The 16,813-nt window shown below is 48.1% G+C and overlaps 1 protein-coding gene across 5 annotated transcripts in view; it reads left to right on the top strand.

Annotated features, from left to right (window-relative positions):
- DTX2 (deltex E3 ubiquitin ligase 2) overlaps positions 1–16,813 on the top strand; it is a 44,202-nt gene that overhangs the window by 14,436 nt on the left and 12,953 nt on the right. For all 5 annotated transcript variants that reach the window (XM_066274486.1, XM_066274487.1, XM_066274488.1 and 2 more), the window contains 3 exons: positions 1,216–1,569; positions 4,809–5,445; positions 14,015–14,115. In XM_066274486.1, coding sequence (XP_066130583.1) covers positions 1,302–1,569; positions 4,809–5,445; positions 14,015–14,115 — 1,006 coding nt within the window. In that variant the 5' untranslated portion in view covers positions 1,216–1,301. The remainder of the gene's footprint in view (positions 1–1,215; positions 1,570–4,808; positions 5,446–14,014; positions 14,116–16,813) is intronic.

The raw sequence follows: 16,813 nt of genomic DNA, 5'->3' as shown, positions 1-16,813 counted from the left end.
ATCCCCTTCCATTCAGCCGTGTTTTGAACTAACGTGTATAAAATTAGGTCACAAGGCCTATGCTGGGGCTGGTGATAAGGTTGTGGACAGGGCAGACTCACCCTGTTAGTGGGGGTGCTCTTGGGGGTGGTGTAGAAAGACACAGAATGTCTTCATACCCATACATGTAATTAGCATAGAGTTCTGAATGGTGCTGTGAAGGAGTTCATGTGAAAGGCTCCCTGAATGACAGGCTGGTCCTGAAGGATGAATAGAGTATACAAGGGAAGATGACAGGCTGGAGTAACTGGGAAAAGAATGGCTTGGAGGATTCTTTGTAAACTTTGGACCTGACCACTGGTCAGTGAGGCCCAGGCCCAGGGAGTAGAGTGCAGAGAGGCCAGGCCTCAGCAGTTAGATTTTAATATGTTTTTTTATTTAATGTGTTTTTATTTTATTATCAATAAATAATGTGAATTTATTTACTGATTTTAGAGGAGAGAGAGAAGGGGGGTGGGAGGAGTGGGACACATCAACTCATAGTAGTTGCTTCTCATATGTGCCTTGACTGGGCAAGCCCAGGATTTTGAACTGGTGACCTCAACATTCCAGGTCGATGCTTTATCCACTGCACCACCACAGATCAGGCTATTTTAATGTTTATTGATGACATTCTTCATGATAAATGGTGCCTCCTGGGACAGCCCAGACACTCAGACGGAGCAAGGACCCATGCTGTGAGTCCCAGCTCTGCCATTGAGCCACTGGGCATCCTTGAGTCCCAGTCTTTATTGAGACCCAGATTTTCCCATTTGTGGTATGGGAGAAAACAAAGAAACCTGCTTTGGAAACTGTAGAGGTGTGAGGAGTCATCATTGCCTCAGTCCACAAAAGATTTGGGGTGACTTGTGAAAATATATATAGTATATATAAAGGATACATTTAGTAGTGGGTCAGAGGGAAATTATTGGTAAAGAGACAGAAGCTGGGCTGATGATCAGCACCTAAAATTCACTTTACTATATCTTCTTGAATATTTGCAGAGGTAGGTAGGCTGCTTGATTGACTTTGAATTCTTCCTGGCTGCCTGAGCAAAGAGATAGGATCAGTTATTTGATTCAAGATGCCTAAAGTAAAAAGTGACTGTGGAAAAAGCATGATTTTTTTCCCCTGCACTGAGGCTGACTGACAGGGCCCCTGTGTGCTCTGGTAACTGCATGTTTGTCCTGTTTACAGGTCTACTGGAAACACTGGGCAATGAACGGGAAACACCAGCTCAGAGTGGTCTGAAGCCGTTTGGGAAACAGGGAGTGCTGGGGAAGATGGCCATGGCCCCAAGCTCCTCCCTGGCTCAGATGTACACCAGCCCTGTGGCAGTGGCTGTGTGGGAGTGGCAGGATGGCCTGGGCACCTGGCACCCCTACAGTGCCACTGTCTGCAGCTACATCGAGCAGCAGTTTGTCCAGCAGAAGGGCCAGCGCTTTGGGCTGGGGAGTCTGGCCCACAGCATCCCCTTAGGTCAAGCTGATCCCTCGCTGGCCCCTTACATCATCGACCTCCCCAGCTGGACCCAGTTCCGCCAGGACACTGGTAAGACACGTTCTGCCTCTAGTATGTGTCCAAGCACCTGCCTTGGGTCAGTGCTGATCTAGGCATTGGAGTTAACAGAACTGACTCTCAGAGCTAGTTCTGTCCCTGAAATGTACATGGTTGGGAGGTGGGTACTGTGAGTGATAGCAAGTCACACAGTGTGAGATGTATAATAAGTCTTCACGTAGTGTTGTCAATATGTTCTGTGACTTTTCTTTTTAGCTAGAGAGAGAGAAAGAGACAGGAAGGGAGAGAGAGATAAGAAGCGTCAACTCATAGTTGTGTTGTTACTTTAGTTGTTCATTGATTGCTTCTCACATGTGCCTTGACCTGGGGGTCTCAAACTGATCCAGTGACCCCTTGCAAAGCCCACAACCTTAGGCTCAAGCCAGTGACCCTGGACTTCAAGCCATTGACTTTTGGGCTCAAGCCAGCAACCATGGGATCATGTTAATGATTTGATGTTCAAGCTGGATGAGCCTGCGCTTAAGCTGGCAACCTTGAGGTTTCAAATCTGGGACCTTGGTGTCCCAGGTCAACACTCTAGCCACTGTACCACCACCAGTCAGGCAGTAGGTTCTGTGACTTTAAATGAAAGGATGTATAATGAAACCAGTTTACCATAGGCTGATGGATATAAACAAGAGAAAAATTCCTATGGCATCTCATCAACATTTTAATGAAACAACTTATTTGAGTCCCTGCTATACCTCTTAGTAGTAGAGGGTGCCTTAGGAGCATGGTGCAGAGGCCTTCTCAGCCCCTTTTCCCCTTGTTCCCAAAGCAAGAATGCCTTTCTCCACCTGCGGAGATTTGAGCTCTCCCTGGCAGGCAGCCAGCATAGAGGTGGTGTGCCATGCTAGTTAGGAGAGCCTGGTGATGAGTTCCGGCTCTAGTGTGCCATAGCTGTGTGATCTGGGCAGTTACTTCACTCTCCTGTGCACTCATGTTTGGTTTTATTAGATGTTTTGATCAGTATTACTGAAAATGGGGCGACCAACTTCCTCCCAGAGCTTGCTCTGTCCCTCTAACCCAGTGGTTCTCAGCTGGAGGTGATTTTGTTCCACAGGACATTTGATAATGTCTGGAGACATTTTTGATTGTTATGACTGTGGGGCAGGATGCTACTGGCATCTAGTTGGTAGTAGCCAGGGATGCTGCTAAACATCCTACAGTGCACAGGATCAACCCCGTGACAAGTAATTATTGGCCCAGAGTGTCACTTGTTTCGAGACTGAGAAACCCTGCTCTGATCCCTATAGCAGCATTCCAGGCGAGTGAGGACTAAGACTTCAGTCTGTTTGACGTAGATAAAAGTCCCTTCATAATGTTTTCAGGAAACTGAGGAAGGTAGCAGACAAGATAAATAATGCATAAGTTGTGTATTATGTTAGACAGCAGTGAGTGTTTATCAAGGAGTGGGAGTGTAGTGTTGGGAAAGGTCAGTTTGAAATTTGAGCTTCGGTGGCACTGGCAAGGGACGGAGACAGACAGGAAGGGTGGGGGAGAGGCAAGTTCTGCAGTGCTATTCAGTCCCTCAGAGAGACAGCTTTTATTCTGAAAGAGGGGGCCATGGGAGGATTTGGGCAGAGGAGTGACATAATCTGGTTGGGGGTTAAGAGCATCTCTCTAGCTGCTTGGATGGAGGCAGGGCTGCTGCAGTCAGGAGACCAGGTGGAATTTAATTGCAGTGATCATCTTTCATCAGGTGCTGTTGGAAACATGGCTTAAATTTATGTTTTTCTTTTTCTCTTTAATCTTCAGGTTTGATTTTATTAAGAATATAAGCTAAGCACAGGATGTTACCCAATATTTGCTACTTGAGAAGTCAAAGGGAACGGTACATTCATATAAGAGAATTATGTAATGCTTTATAATGAATTTTAGAGACATGAAATACTCATGGCATAATACATGAAAATAGCAGGAAAAGTTTTTCAGTGTGATTGTCAGCTACCTGAAAGTATGTGCCTAGAAAACTAGATGGGAAGAAATGCATTGCAGTATTAATTGTGTGTTTTCCTCTTGGCAGTTGGATTATGGATGATTTTCTTTTCTTTTATGTTTATTGTATTGATTTTAGTGAGAGAGGAAGGGAGAGACAGGCACATTGATTTGTTCCTATATGTGCCTTGACCAGGAATCAAACCAGTAACCTCTGTGCTTTGGGATGATGCTCTAACCACTTGAGCTATCTGGCCAGGGCTTAATTTTCTTTATACTTTTTTCTTTTCTTTTTTAAAATTTTTAAAAATTTATTTAGAAAATTAACTTTAACATGGTGATGTATACTTTTTTGTTTTCAATTTTTTAAGTGAGCCTAACCAGGCAGTGGTGCAGTGTATAGAGCGTCGTCCTGGGACTCTGGGGACCTAGATTCAAAACCCCAAGGTTACTTGCTTGAGCGCAGGCTCATCTGGCTTGAGCGCAGGGTTGCTGGCTTGAGTGTGGCTTGGCTGGAGCCCCCCATCAAGGCACATTTGAGAAAGCAATCAATGAACAAATAAAGTGCCACAACCATGAGTTGATGCTTCTCATCTCTCTCCCTTCCTGTCTATGTCTGTCTCTCTCTTAAAAAAAAAAATCTGATATATGATATAACCTGTTTTAGATAAAGCAAAAACAAAACAAAACAAAAAACTTCCACCTTTAAGCCTGACCTGTGCTGGCCCAGTGGATAGTGTCAACCTGGAACACTGAGATAGCCTGTTCAAAACCATGGTCTTGCGCAGTCAAGGCACATACAGGAAGCAACTACTATGAGTTGATGCTTCCTGCTTCTTCTTTCTCTCTCTCTCTCTCTCTCTCTCTCTCTCTCTCTCTTTCTCTCCTCTCCTCTCCTTTCTCTAAAAATAAATAAATGAAAATAATTTTTAAGTGAAGCTGCTAGATAAGTCTCATCATTCAAAATATTTTTTATAGCCTAATTGAGTCTGAGCCATAGCAATTCCTTGACCTAGGCTTCCAGCATCCCTAACTCCTGCCCAGGAGCACAGATTCCCCGCTGCTGCTTGATTCCTTTGGGCCACAGTTTCTTTATCTAAAGAGAGCTTTCTATCTTTCACTCAAAATATGGAAAGAACAACCACTGCCAGCTTTTAGGTCAAATGGCATCATGACCCTATATATACTGTGATCATATTGGTTTATTTTGGTTATAGAAAAAATAATTTTTAAACTCCCTTTGTTTTGAGGGTGCTAGCAGATTAACATTTGTATGTAATATTCTTTTAAAACAGGCACCATGCGGGCTGTGCGGAGGCACCTGTTCCCACAGTATTCAGCCCTGGGCCGGGGCATTGTCTGGGAGTGGCTCAGTGACGATGGCTCCTGGATAGCCTATGAAGCCAGCGTTTGTGACTATCTGGAGCAGCAGGTGGCCAGGGGCAACCAGCTCGTGGACTTGGCATCTCTGGGGTACAACTACATTGTCAACTATGCCACCTACACACAGACCAACAAGACTTCGAGCTTCTGTCGTAGTGTGCGACGCCAAGCAGGTCCTCCTTACCCAGTGACCAACATCATTGCTCCACCAGGCCACATGGGAGTTGTCTGCTCTTGCCATCAGTGCCTCAACAATGGTGGAACTGGCCCTGTGTCAGGTCACTACCGCCACTCCATGACCAGCCTCCCTGCATACCCTATCCCTCAGCCCCCCCAAAGGACTGCTGTTGTCTTTGGGGCCCACCAGGCCTTTGCCCCATACAATAAGCCCTCACTCTCTGGGGCCAGGTCTGCACCCAGGCTGAACACCACCAACCCCTGGAGTGGGGTGCTGCCCTCCTTGGGGCATCAGTCCTTTTACTTCTCCAGCCTCTCCCACCTGGGACCTCAGCACCAGCCCCCAGGATCATCCACTGCCAGTGGAGCCAGGTATCTTGTGTTATTGAGGGTCGTTTTGTTCACCTGTGCACCTTGTCAGCAGCCTTGGGTTTTGCTTTTACTTAGTTGGGAAGACTCGCCCAAATACTTGCAGACCTGGCACCTGCTTTCTTTATTATTTCTGCTGTACAGTATCCTTTTCATGTGCCATGTGGTGCCACAGTTGGCCACAGTCTTATATCCCACAGAGCCTCCCTGACTTCTCAGACTTGAGTGCTGATAATCACTACACAGGTTAAAATCAGTAATCCCTTCACTCAGGAGACTTGTGCTCTCTGTAGAGCATCTACCCGCATTTTGGCTGTGCCTGTATGCCATGTAGCTGGTACCATGTGCCTGAGAACATTTCACCAACCCCTATGTACCAGGCACCAAGGACACAGACATGGAAGGTTCAGTCCCCTCCCTAAGCCCACAGTCTTGTCCAGGGGAAGGTTGTGAGATCAGTTTTGGTGCTTAAACATTGGTTGAGGAGAGATGGTGGCACAGTGGATAGAGCGTCGGACTAGGTCACAGAGGACCCAGGTTCAAAACCTTGAGGTCACCAGCTTGAGCACAGTCACATCCAGCTTGAGTGGGACTCACCAGCTTGAGCACAGGGTCGTTGGCTTGAGTGTGGGATCATAGACATGACCACATTGTCACTGGCTTGAGCCCAAAGGTTGCTGGCTTGAGCAAAGGGTTACTCACTCTGCTATAGCCCCTTGGTCAAGGCACATGAGAAAGCAATCATTGAACAACTAAGGAGCTGCAACAAAGAATTGATGCTTCTCGTTTCTCTCTCTTCCTGTCTGTCCCTCTCTCTGACTTTCTCAAAAATAAACAAAAGAACATTGGTTGAAGAGAGAGCAAAATGTTGAGTGGGGATGGGGGGCAAAAGGTGACAGGATAGCTCCTGTGCTGGTGTGTTCCAGCCCGGTGCCTCTCAGAGCTCTCTGCGCCCTGAGAAAGGGGGTGAAATAGGCCCCAGCCAGACCAGTTAGCACTTGAAAGTGAGAAAAGCTGGAGTGGCCAGCTGAGCTGTGCTCCCAGTGTGCTCAGAGACCTGTCACTTACAAGGGCCTTGTCATTGATCATTTTTTAGCACGTTGGGTTTGAAGAACATATTGAGAATTCAGAATGGTAGTTGGGATGGGACAATTTCCGAGAAAAGGTGACTTGGACAGGTAGTGACAGGACAAGTAGGCCTGTGGCTGCCCTAGTTCCCAGGGAGGCAGCATCTTGTTGATTTGCACTGATGCCAGGCAGTCAGTATCTTGGTGCTGCCTTACTCACCCAGCCCCACCCCTGCCCCCTTGACCACAATGAGGACTGAAGCTTCCTAGGGTGGCCAAGACCGTGGCAGCTTCTTGAGTCTCTAGCATTTTTTCAAACTAGGTTTCAGAGAACCCTGCCAGCTTGTAGAAGACACAGTAACAACTGTCATTCACTGAGCAGCCATTATAGCCAGCCCTGTTGAGCAGGCTGCGTGAGTAATTTTATTATTTTTCATAATGGTCATGTTGCAGGTAGTATCCTTAGCTTATGGTGAGCCCATTGAGGCTGACGAGGTTGGCAGCACAGCCAGCAAGTGCCAGAGCTGAGATTAAACCCAGGCGCCCGAGTAGCCGTGTGGGATATGTGGAGTTCTCGAAGGCAGAGGGAGAAGTGTGAGGAGTCTGACAGAGGAAAGGGTCCTGGATGGCTCAGGGCATCTTCCTGGGCATTTTCTCCTTCCGAGAGTTGGAGCATGTGGATCTGAGAATTTAGGAATTGAGAATACAGGGAAGTTTCACTTGGACCTCTGATTTTCCTACAGACATGAGCAAGCAGGACTCACTGCTAGCCCAGTACCCCCAGTGCCCTTTTGAAGCCCCCTTTGATATGTAGGTCAGTCTCTTAGGGAAAGGTCTGCTGTCTCTGCCAGCCCAGAATGATTATCAGTAGGGCTAGAGCTTCTACCAGGCCAGCTTTGCCTCATCTGGGGCTTCTTAAGTTCTTATAAATTATTTTGAGGTAAATTTCTAGGTGGTTCTAGAGCTGGGATGCTGGGATTGAGCCAGGCAACTTAATAGGTTTGGTTGCTTTCTCCTGGTACAGAGCTTCCATTGGTTTCTGCTTCCCTGCCTGAAGGCCTGAGAGACTGTTGATGAGGGCTCATCTGGTACAGGCCAGGCAAGTTACTGAAGGGAAAGTGGCTGGCCCAGATGGCCTTACCCTTGCTGCTGGGCCACGCGTGTTGCTGCTTGCCCTGCATTGTAGGGCAGGACGGAACCAGGCCGGCTGGCTCTGTTCATTGAAACAGCCTCAAGGGGACCTGCCTCCTAAGATGGATGCTCATCTTTATCTCCTACAGCTTTGTGGGAGCTAGGAGGGGCATGCTTTACTTGCATGGGCCTATCCCTGCTTTGAAAAACTAAGTTTTTCTGTATCTAATATGTAGTGAAGCTTTCTTCAGTTAACCCTCTCTCATGGGTGTTGTAGAACCAGAGGGGCTTAATAGCTGACCTCTTAACCCAGCAGGGATGGGAGGGCTGAGAACACTTGGCAGCTTGGACTCCCTAGGGGCTGTGGTTTAGTTCTTGAAGCCAAATATGAATGTCAACAGTATTAGATGAAAGTTACCGTGTGTAAGGAAGCGAGGAGAAGGCAGCAGGGCAGACAGCACCATGGGCTGGGGAAGCCTGAGAACTAGCTATGTTTAACTGGTAGCCACTAGAAAGAACATGTGAGTAAGTAAAATCAAAATTTGTGGAATCCGTGTGGTTTTAAACGGTTTCTTGCTCAATCTGGGTAAAACCATGGCTGACTGATTTCCGTGTACCCTGAGAGGCTTTTTAAGTAGGCAGAAATACATCAAGAAGGTACATTTGAGCCCTGGCCTGTTGGCTCAGCGGTAGAGCGTCGGCCTAGAGTGCGGAGGACCCGGGTTCGATTCCGGCCAGAGCACACAGGAGAAGCGCCCATTTGCTTCTCCACCCCTCTGCCGCGCTTTCCTCTCTCTTTCTTCCCCTCCTGCAGCCAAGGCTCTATTGGAGCAAAGATGGCCCGGGCGCTGGGGATGGCTCTGTGGCCTCTGCCTCAGGCGCTAGAGTGGCTCTGGTCGCAACATGGCGACGCCCAGGATGGGCAGAGCATCGCCCCCTGGTGGGCAGAGCTTCGCCCCTGGTGGGCGTGCCGGGTGGATCCCGGTCGGGCTTATGCGGGAGTCTGTCTGACTGTCTCTCCCTGTTTCCAGCTTCAGAAAAATGAAAAAAAAAAGAAAAAAAAAAAAAAAAAGGTACATTTGTCACTGAGCTGCTGGATATAAGTAAATTTCCTGGTAGCTGAAGTTTATCCCTTTAAGCATCACAACTTCTGTTTTAATGATGGTAGATGAAAAACTTTCCAAAATGTGTCATGCACATTCTAGTCCTCTTTAATAGAGGGTGTGCCAGCTTGTTGAGCATTTTAATGACTTGGGGTGGTGATTATGACCAGCGGTCTATTGCAGCTCTGGTGTGGCTAAGCCTCGGCACGCTTTGTCTCTGTACTAAACAGCCCTAGAAAATGGTTCTTCCAGTTTGCTTTCATCTGCTATGTTCTCACTGCATTCTCCCTTCCTCTAAAGGCACCCTATTGCTGCCTGCTGTCAGCCAGGCTCTTGAGGCTTGTGTAATTTGGAGTCCTGGGTTCCAGATGGGGCCTTTCTCTTCACTCACTTCAGGCCTCTGGGCCAGCTCTGTTCCCTTTCCAGGTCTGTCTGTCTTCTCTTAAAATTAAGGAGTTGGGCCTGACCAGGAGGTGTGGCAGTGGATAGAGCATCAGACTGGGATATGGAGGACCCAGGTTCGAGACCCTGAGGTCGCCAGCTTGAGCACGCGCTCATCTGGTTTGAGCAAAGCTCATCAGCTTGAGCTCAAGGTCGCTTGCTCGAGCAGAGGGTCACTCAGTCTGCTGTAGCCCCCTGGTCAAGGCACATACGAGAAATCAATCAATGAACAACTAAGGAACCTCAATAAAGAATTGATGTTTCTCATCTCTCTCCCTTCCTGTCTGTTTGTCCCTCTCTCTGACTCTCCCTGTCTCTGCCAAAAAAAAATTAAGGAGTTGGGCTGGTTAGTTTCTGAAGTTTCCTTTTGCTTTAATGTCACTGTGGGTTTCAGGGTGTAGTGAGGGCCCTGCAGAAAGGTGTCTGGGAGCCCTTTAGCTTTCCTGTACCCCCTTTGCTCCTCCGAGATCTGGGAAACATTGGACATTTGTATTGGGGTGAAGATCAAGCCTTGCAGCTGCCCTTGGGGCCTTTTGGAATTATTCTTATCTTACAGGTAGAGACATTGAAGCTCAGAAAGGGACTCCACATGCCCAAGGGCACACAGCTTTAAGGGGAGCAGGCACTGGAAGTGAGGGATCCAGACTCCACATCTGACACTCCTTGTACATACTGTCAGAGCTCCCCCCCCCATTGGTGCTGGCTTCCTGGACTTTAGGGAGCTGGAGGAAGGCCTTGCATTTCCCTACTCTTCCCTGCCCCTTACCTGGGACCATCAAATTGTGTCTGTCCTCATGTCTCATGTTCTCAGCTCCATTTGGAAGCTCTGGGAGATAGACCCAGACGGAAGACCAGGTAGCCCCAGGAAGAGGGGAGGCAGGGAGAGAGGCCTGAGGCAGCGACTGAGGGAATTATCAGCGAAGGGCACTTCATGGCACAAATGATGCCCCACAGGATCATTCTGCTAGTCTGAGCCCCTTGAGAATGGTTGAAGGGATCGTGGCCTTTAAGGTTCTGTCCACTCCTGAGAGTCGCCATCTTGGGAACCACTGAGTCCTTTTTCTGTTGCATTTTCTTTATCAGAGCAGGGAAGTGTGGGGAGGTGCTGGGATAAGTCATAGGGGAAATGGCCACATTGGGAGACCCCGCCTTAAACAACTAGAACTTACTCATGGTTCCTGGTTCCTGGTCCCAGTTCCGGGATGTGCTGCCCACTGGGAACCTCGCTGCATGTCTGTTTTCTGCTCTAGTTGTTGGGTGTGGAACCTAAAATTAGGCCTTCTCGCTTAGATATGTGCTTCTCTCTGGTGAAGGAAGACCCCTCTCTGGAGCCTCTGGGCCAGTGGTGCCAAGCCCACTAAGTAGCCCACTAATTTTGGGCAGTTGTACAGCCAAGCTTTGACTTTCCAGCTTCCTAGTTAAGTGCTCCCTGGAGAGTTGCTTGGGAGATGAAAGATGTATGGAAGGGTTCTAGCTTCTCGAATTTCTTCACTTACAGAACCTGAGAATTGCAAAGACCATCAGAAACTATTAGACTATTTACCTTCTTTTTAAAAAACGTAGTGGAAAAAGAGGTTCAGAAAGTGGGGTAGGGAGTGGGGTAGAGCTTGTTCCAACTTAAACAGAACTTAGTGGGCCAGAATTTTAGCCCAGGTGTCCTCAACATTTCCATTGCATTATCAGAGCATTCCTGGTCCAGTTCCATTGTTCTCTTGAGGTTGAGAGTAGATGAGGAGGGCAAGAAGCCGCTTCTTGAGTAGCATGGCTGCATAGCTTGTTCTGTTTGGGAGAACAATCCAGAAATGAAAAGAAGATACATCAGAAAACCTGCTGTGCTACAGACCCTGTGCAAGGTCCTGGCATCCTCAGCACCGTCTGAGTCTGAGGTTTTTCTGGTTTGGATCAAAATCAGCCAGCCCCCTGTAGTTTCCACCAGCGGGATCTGTGACCCACGGCTGGTGGCAGGGAAAGATCTGGGACAGCTTGTGAAGCATTTGCTGTAACCAGGCAAGTTGCTGGTTTGCTGGCAGCTGTAAGGGAGCACAGTAGACTGGAGCTGTCCATCGTTTCCTGAGTACCTTCCCAGTTCCTGGTTCCTGGCTGGGCCTAGTAGAAAAGAGACAAATGTGCCCAGGCCTCGTCCTTGGGGAGTTCCAGTGTAGGGATTATGTGGAAGGGTTTCATAACTCTTCCTGTTTAATCCTGTTTAACATGGGCAGAGATGGACAGGAGGATATAGGCATCAGGGTGGGGGATGTTGGCAGGCATCTTGGTCCGTCTACACCAATTGTTCTCCAGTGTGGGGATCCCCACAACCGTAATGGCATGGTTTGTTATTTAAAACTATAGGCCCTGGCCAATTGGCTCAGCAGTAGAGCATTGGCTGGCATGTGAAAGTTCTGGATTTGATTACTGGTCAGCGCACACAGGAGAAGCGACCATCCTCCATCTGTCTATCTCTATCTCTCTCTCTCCCCCCCCCTTCCTCTCCTGCAACCATGGCTCAAATGGTTCGAGCAAAGTTGTCCCAGGGCACTGAGATGGCTCCATGGTCTTGCCTTAGGCGCTAAAATAGCTAGGGTGCCAAGCAACGGAGCAGCGGCCCAAACAGGCAGAGTATCGCCTAGTAGGAGGCTTGCTGGGTGAATTCTAGTTGGGGTGCATGCAGCAGTCTGTCTCTGCCTCCCTGCCTCGCACTTGATTAAAAAAATATATATATATGTATATATATATGTATATATACATAAACATAGTATATATACATACACTTGAACATAGTCACTGTCAGAAGCAAGACCCTCATATTTTTTAAAGCCTTTATTTTGAACAATTTTAGATTTACAGAAAAGTTACAAAAATAATACAGAGTTGCCACATTTCCCTTACTTGACTTCTCATGTTAACATCTTTCATAACCACAGCTTTCAGAACCAGAGAATTACCACTGGTACAGTACTATTAGCTAAACCAGTTTTCAACCACTGTTCTCATTCTGTCCTAGGATGCTGTGGGATCCCACTTTGCATCCAGTTGTCAGTTCTCCTTCTACCATTCTTGGTCTTTTTTCATCTTCTGTAACCCTTCCCTTTTTGTAGGTAGTCGAATGTCCCTTAATTTAGGTTCGTCAAATGTTTTCTCACGATTTGTAATGAGGTTATTCAATCTTGGCAGGAACCGCAAAAATGGTGTTGTGTCCTCAGAGCATTATTTCTTGGGACTCCTGTTACTAATCGGTCATATTACTGGTGATGTTGGTCTTGATCACTTGTTAGAGTGGCTTCTGCCAGATTTTCCTTCTATAGCTACCGTAGAGCTCTCCTTTTGATGAAGCTAGTGAGCTCAAAATTCTTTGTCTTTAGAGTCTCTGGACTTCTCAGGAAAACATATTTTGACAGTTAAAGCTTCTTTGTAAAAATAAGAGACCTCATATCCAAGCAGCCCCTGCCTGCCATTTCTTCCTGTCAAACATCTGGCCTGACTTTGATTTTTTAAAATTGATTAATTGATTTCAGAGAGAGAGAGACAGAAATATTGATCTGTTCCTGTGTGTGCCCTGTGTATGTCTGTTTGATGGGGGATCAAACTGACAACATCTGCACATCAGGACAATATTCTAACCAAGCTATCTGGCCAGGGCTGGAGATTGATTCTTGTCACTTGATTTTTTCAGGGGAAGTGATGGTAGATCGAGCCCTGGGCTTAATATCTCTCTTTTTTTTTTTTTTTTTTTTGTATTTTTCTGAAGCTGGAAACGGGGAGGCAGTCAGACAGACTCCCGCATGTGCCCGACCGGGATCCACCCGGCACGCCCACCAGGGGGCGATGCTCTGCCCATCCGGGTCGTCACTCTGTTGCGACCAGAGCCAGTCTTAGCGCATGAGGCAGAGGCCATGGAACCATCCCCAGCGCCCCTGCCATCTTTGCTCCAATGGAGCCTTGGCTGCGGGAGGGGAAGAGAGACAGAGAGGAAGAAGAGGGGGAGGGGTGGAGAAGCAGATGGGCGCCTCTCCTGTGTGCTCTGGCCGGGAATCGAACCCAGGACTCCCGCACGCCAGGCCAACGCTCCACCGCTCAGCCAACCGGCCAGGGCCTGTACCACATCTTCTTAACCAGTCCTCTATCCAGGGACACTTTGGTTGTCTCAATGTCTTGGCCACTGTGAATAATGCTGCAGTGAACATGGGGTTGCACATGTCTTTACATATCAATATTTTCAAGTTTTTTGGGGTATATACTGGGTCTTATGGTAGCTCTATTCTTAATTTTTTTGAGGAACTGCCATACTCTCTTCCATAGTGGCTGTACCAGTTTACATTCCCACCAGCAGTGAATGAGGGTTCCTTTTCCTCCACAACCTCTCTAATACTTGTTATTACCTGTCTTGTTGATAATAGCCAGTATAACAGGTGTGATGTGTTATCTCGTAGTTGTGATTTGCATTTCTCTGATAGCTAGCAAAGATGAACATCTTTTCATGTATCTGTTTTTTTGTATGTCTTCATCAGAGAAGTGTCTGCTCTTCAGGTCCTGTCCCCATTTTTTAATTGGATTGTTTGCTTTAACATTTTTAAGCATTCAAATTCTGTAGTTAGTTGGGGTCTGAGAGGGGTGAAATTCAGATCTCTGTGCTCCTCTTTCCGGATACTCTTCATCAGGAGCTTTAATTTAAAAAAAGATAAAGCAGAAGCCATTCCACAAAAGCAGCTCTGGGAAGTGAAACTATGGCGGGACCTTAACAGCACCAGTGTGTCCCTAACACGGTGTTTCTCCGGCTCTCCTTTCTGCTAAGTAGGCTCTGCACACTAAGCTTTGCTCTCTCTTCTCCCCAAGTGCCTCCATCCCCAGCGGTTCTGTGAGCAGCCCTGGGAGCGTCCCTGCCACTGTGCCCGTGCAGATGCCGAAGCCCAGCAGGGTCCAGCAAGCCCTTGCAGGTAGGCACACTGCTATTGGGCCTGGGGTCCAGAACGGACTGTGTCTGGCAGGACTTGGGGGTTGTGGGGGGAGATTGTGGAGTGAGGGTCTTGTTATTCTCTGTGTTCTCATGAAAACCCAAAGGGGCTCCTTTGGGGGCAGTGCTTCTTGTCGGTGATGATGTACCCTTGGTAAGTGAGCTTGGGGTAGCTACCCCTCCTCCTCTCTCAGGGTATGGCTGCCCTGGTATGGACCTTCCCCATCTTTTAAATATTCACATCATCTTGAATTATGTATGGTTCAGGAGTCACTTTTCTATCCTGAAATGCATTAGGAATTTCCCTGAAGGAGCCCTCTGGAAGAGTCCCAGGATTATTTTGGCTGAAGTGACATTATGAATAAGTGGCTTTTGTGTCCAGCTAGCTCTTTTGTTAACCATACATCTTGGAACTGTTTTTAAGATCTCCGTACAGGTATTAGAGAGGCACTGAAAGTTATTTTTTAACTTGCAAGAAATATAAAGGGTTCTAGAAAGGTGAACTGAGTGTAGTAAACCTCCTTCATTTAAAGGTTAGAGCAAGGGAATAAGATAAGCAGAGTGCATGTGATAGGTGAGTCGCTGTGGTAACACAGGGAATTGGAGGAGGCAGTCTTGGAGGCAGGGAGACCCTTGTGGAGCCTGACTTCATGCCTCAGGTAAGCCGCCAAGGCCTGACTAGGGCCATGGCAGTGGGATGGGAGGTAAGAGCTTCTGACTTGGTGATGGGCCTGCTTGTGAGAGAGAAGGGCTGGCACGAGGCCTGGTGGGCAGTTGCTGATGGCAGTGATTTACTTTGTGTGTATATTGATTCTCTTCATCCCAGTCACAGCCCTGAGGTGGAAACTTTTATTTCCATTTTACACTTGAAAAAACTGAGGCACAGAGAATTGCAAAACTTTCCCAGATCAGCCAGCCTGTCCTTGGAGAGCTGGAATGCAGCCCCAAGCATTCTGTCCTCAGAATCTAGCCTCTTAGCTGTTACACAGCACTGCTCCTGAGTCTGCTGGGAACATTGGGAGGGGTGGGGGGCAATGGCTGTGTATAGCCACATGGAACTGGTCTGCAGGCAGGGGGAGTTTAGACATGCAGCTCAAATGAGCAGTCTGTGATGCACTGGGATGACCTCTGCCCCCCATGGGAGTGCATGAGCTTACAGAGACCATGGGTGGAACACTGGGAAGAAGAGTCCTTGAAGGAAATGGATGGCCAGTCGGGGAGGTGACAGAAGATGGAAGAGTGGAACTGGGAAAGCCCCATGTGGAGACACTGCCCTGCAGGCCCTCTGGCACCTGCTTCAGCTGCTCAGCCATTAACCTTCTGCTGGGGCAGAGAGAACAGTGAGCAGAAGCGGTGACTAGAAAGTTCCTGCCCAGTGTAGGTCTTGTGGCATCAGATGCTGTTCATGAGTCAGATGTGTGTGTGTGTGCATGTGCACGCATGCATGTGGTGGTGGTGGTGGTGGTGGTTCTGTTGGAGAAAGTTTGTGGGTGAACAGGTGTGCTCTACACATGACACAGTTCCATTCCACTCTGTAATCACTAGGGCTTTAACACACATGTTATGATAACCTCTAGAAATGGTCTGGGGATTGAGTAGCTCTTGCTCTTTTTCTTCTGCTCTTCAGGCTGAGAGCACTCTCTCCAGACTAGGTCCCAGATTGTTCTCTATCGTGTCCAGTATTTTCGCCATAATATCTTTGCTGCCTACCCTGAATGCAAGGCTCTGACTTATACCTATTGGTGGGACTTTTGTCTAGGGTGCCAGGGCACAAGGATCCCAAGCGGGCCCCTAAGAAGCAAGGTCTGCAGAGAGTTCTCTCAGCCTGGGCTGTGTTGATGGGTTTGGGAATATGATTTAAGCATGGCTACAGTGATGTGAGCACTTGGACGCAGGGTTTAGCAGGTAGGTTTACAAACAGGTGGCCATGCTGTTGGACGGTGTACCCCTCTGCACTGGTGGGGGAGGTCTACAGAGGATCCACCTCCAGGTCCAGCCAGGAGTGCCTCACGTGACAGCTTCAGTGACTGAGACCTGGCCCGACCTCTCTTTGGAGGAAGGGGAGGTGGGAGGGGCCCCTGATGCTCAGGCTCGGTTCCCACCCTATGAAGGAGGAGTATCTGCATTTTTTGCTGCTGCAAACTGCCAAGACCAGTCAGTCAGGGAGGAGTGGTGCTGGGCTTGAACTCTGCTTGGCAAGGCCAGAGCTGGAGAAGGATAAGCTTAGACCTGAGCCCTGGTCACTGGGCGAAAGGCCGACCCTTGGTGTCAGAAAGGGGATGTTCACGCATCTGCCCATTTACAAGAACGGTAATCTCTGGGGCTCGAACAGATCAGATGAGCAGAGAAAAAGCCGTGGCTGTCTGAGATGTTACAGTTATTTGGTGATGTTAGGACTTCGGGTGGCTGTCCTGAGTCCTTGCCATTGGGGAAGATGTGAAGGTCCACTCATGGTGTCCCCTAGCCATACTGTTCATTGGGCACTGCTTCTGTGAAGTGTTTGGTATGGGGTGATTTTCACACTTTCTCATAAGGTAAACTTATGCAGGCTTCTAAGTGGAGACCTGTGTGTGTGACTTGAATTCAGGGAATGGAAAGGGCAGGAGTGTTTGTCATGTTGGCCTCTTAGGGGCTTGTGACGGTGGCTCCAGGGGTGAGTTTATTCCCCAAAAGACAGATAC

Source organism: Saccopteryx bilineata, chromosome 4 (assembly GCF_036850765.1).
Source record: "Saccopteryx bilineata isolate mSacBil1 chromosome 4, mSacBil1_pri_phased_curated, whole genome shotgun sequence".
In the NCBI taxonomy this organism is placed as follows: Eukaryota; Metazoa; Chordata; class Mammalia; order Chiroptera; family Emballonuridae; genus Saccopteryx; species Saccopteryx bilineata.
The sequence above is the reverse complement of the archived record's forward strand: the minus strand, read 5'-3'. Positions and strand labels throughout refer to the sequence as shown.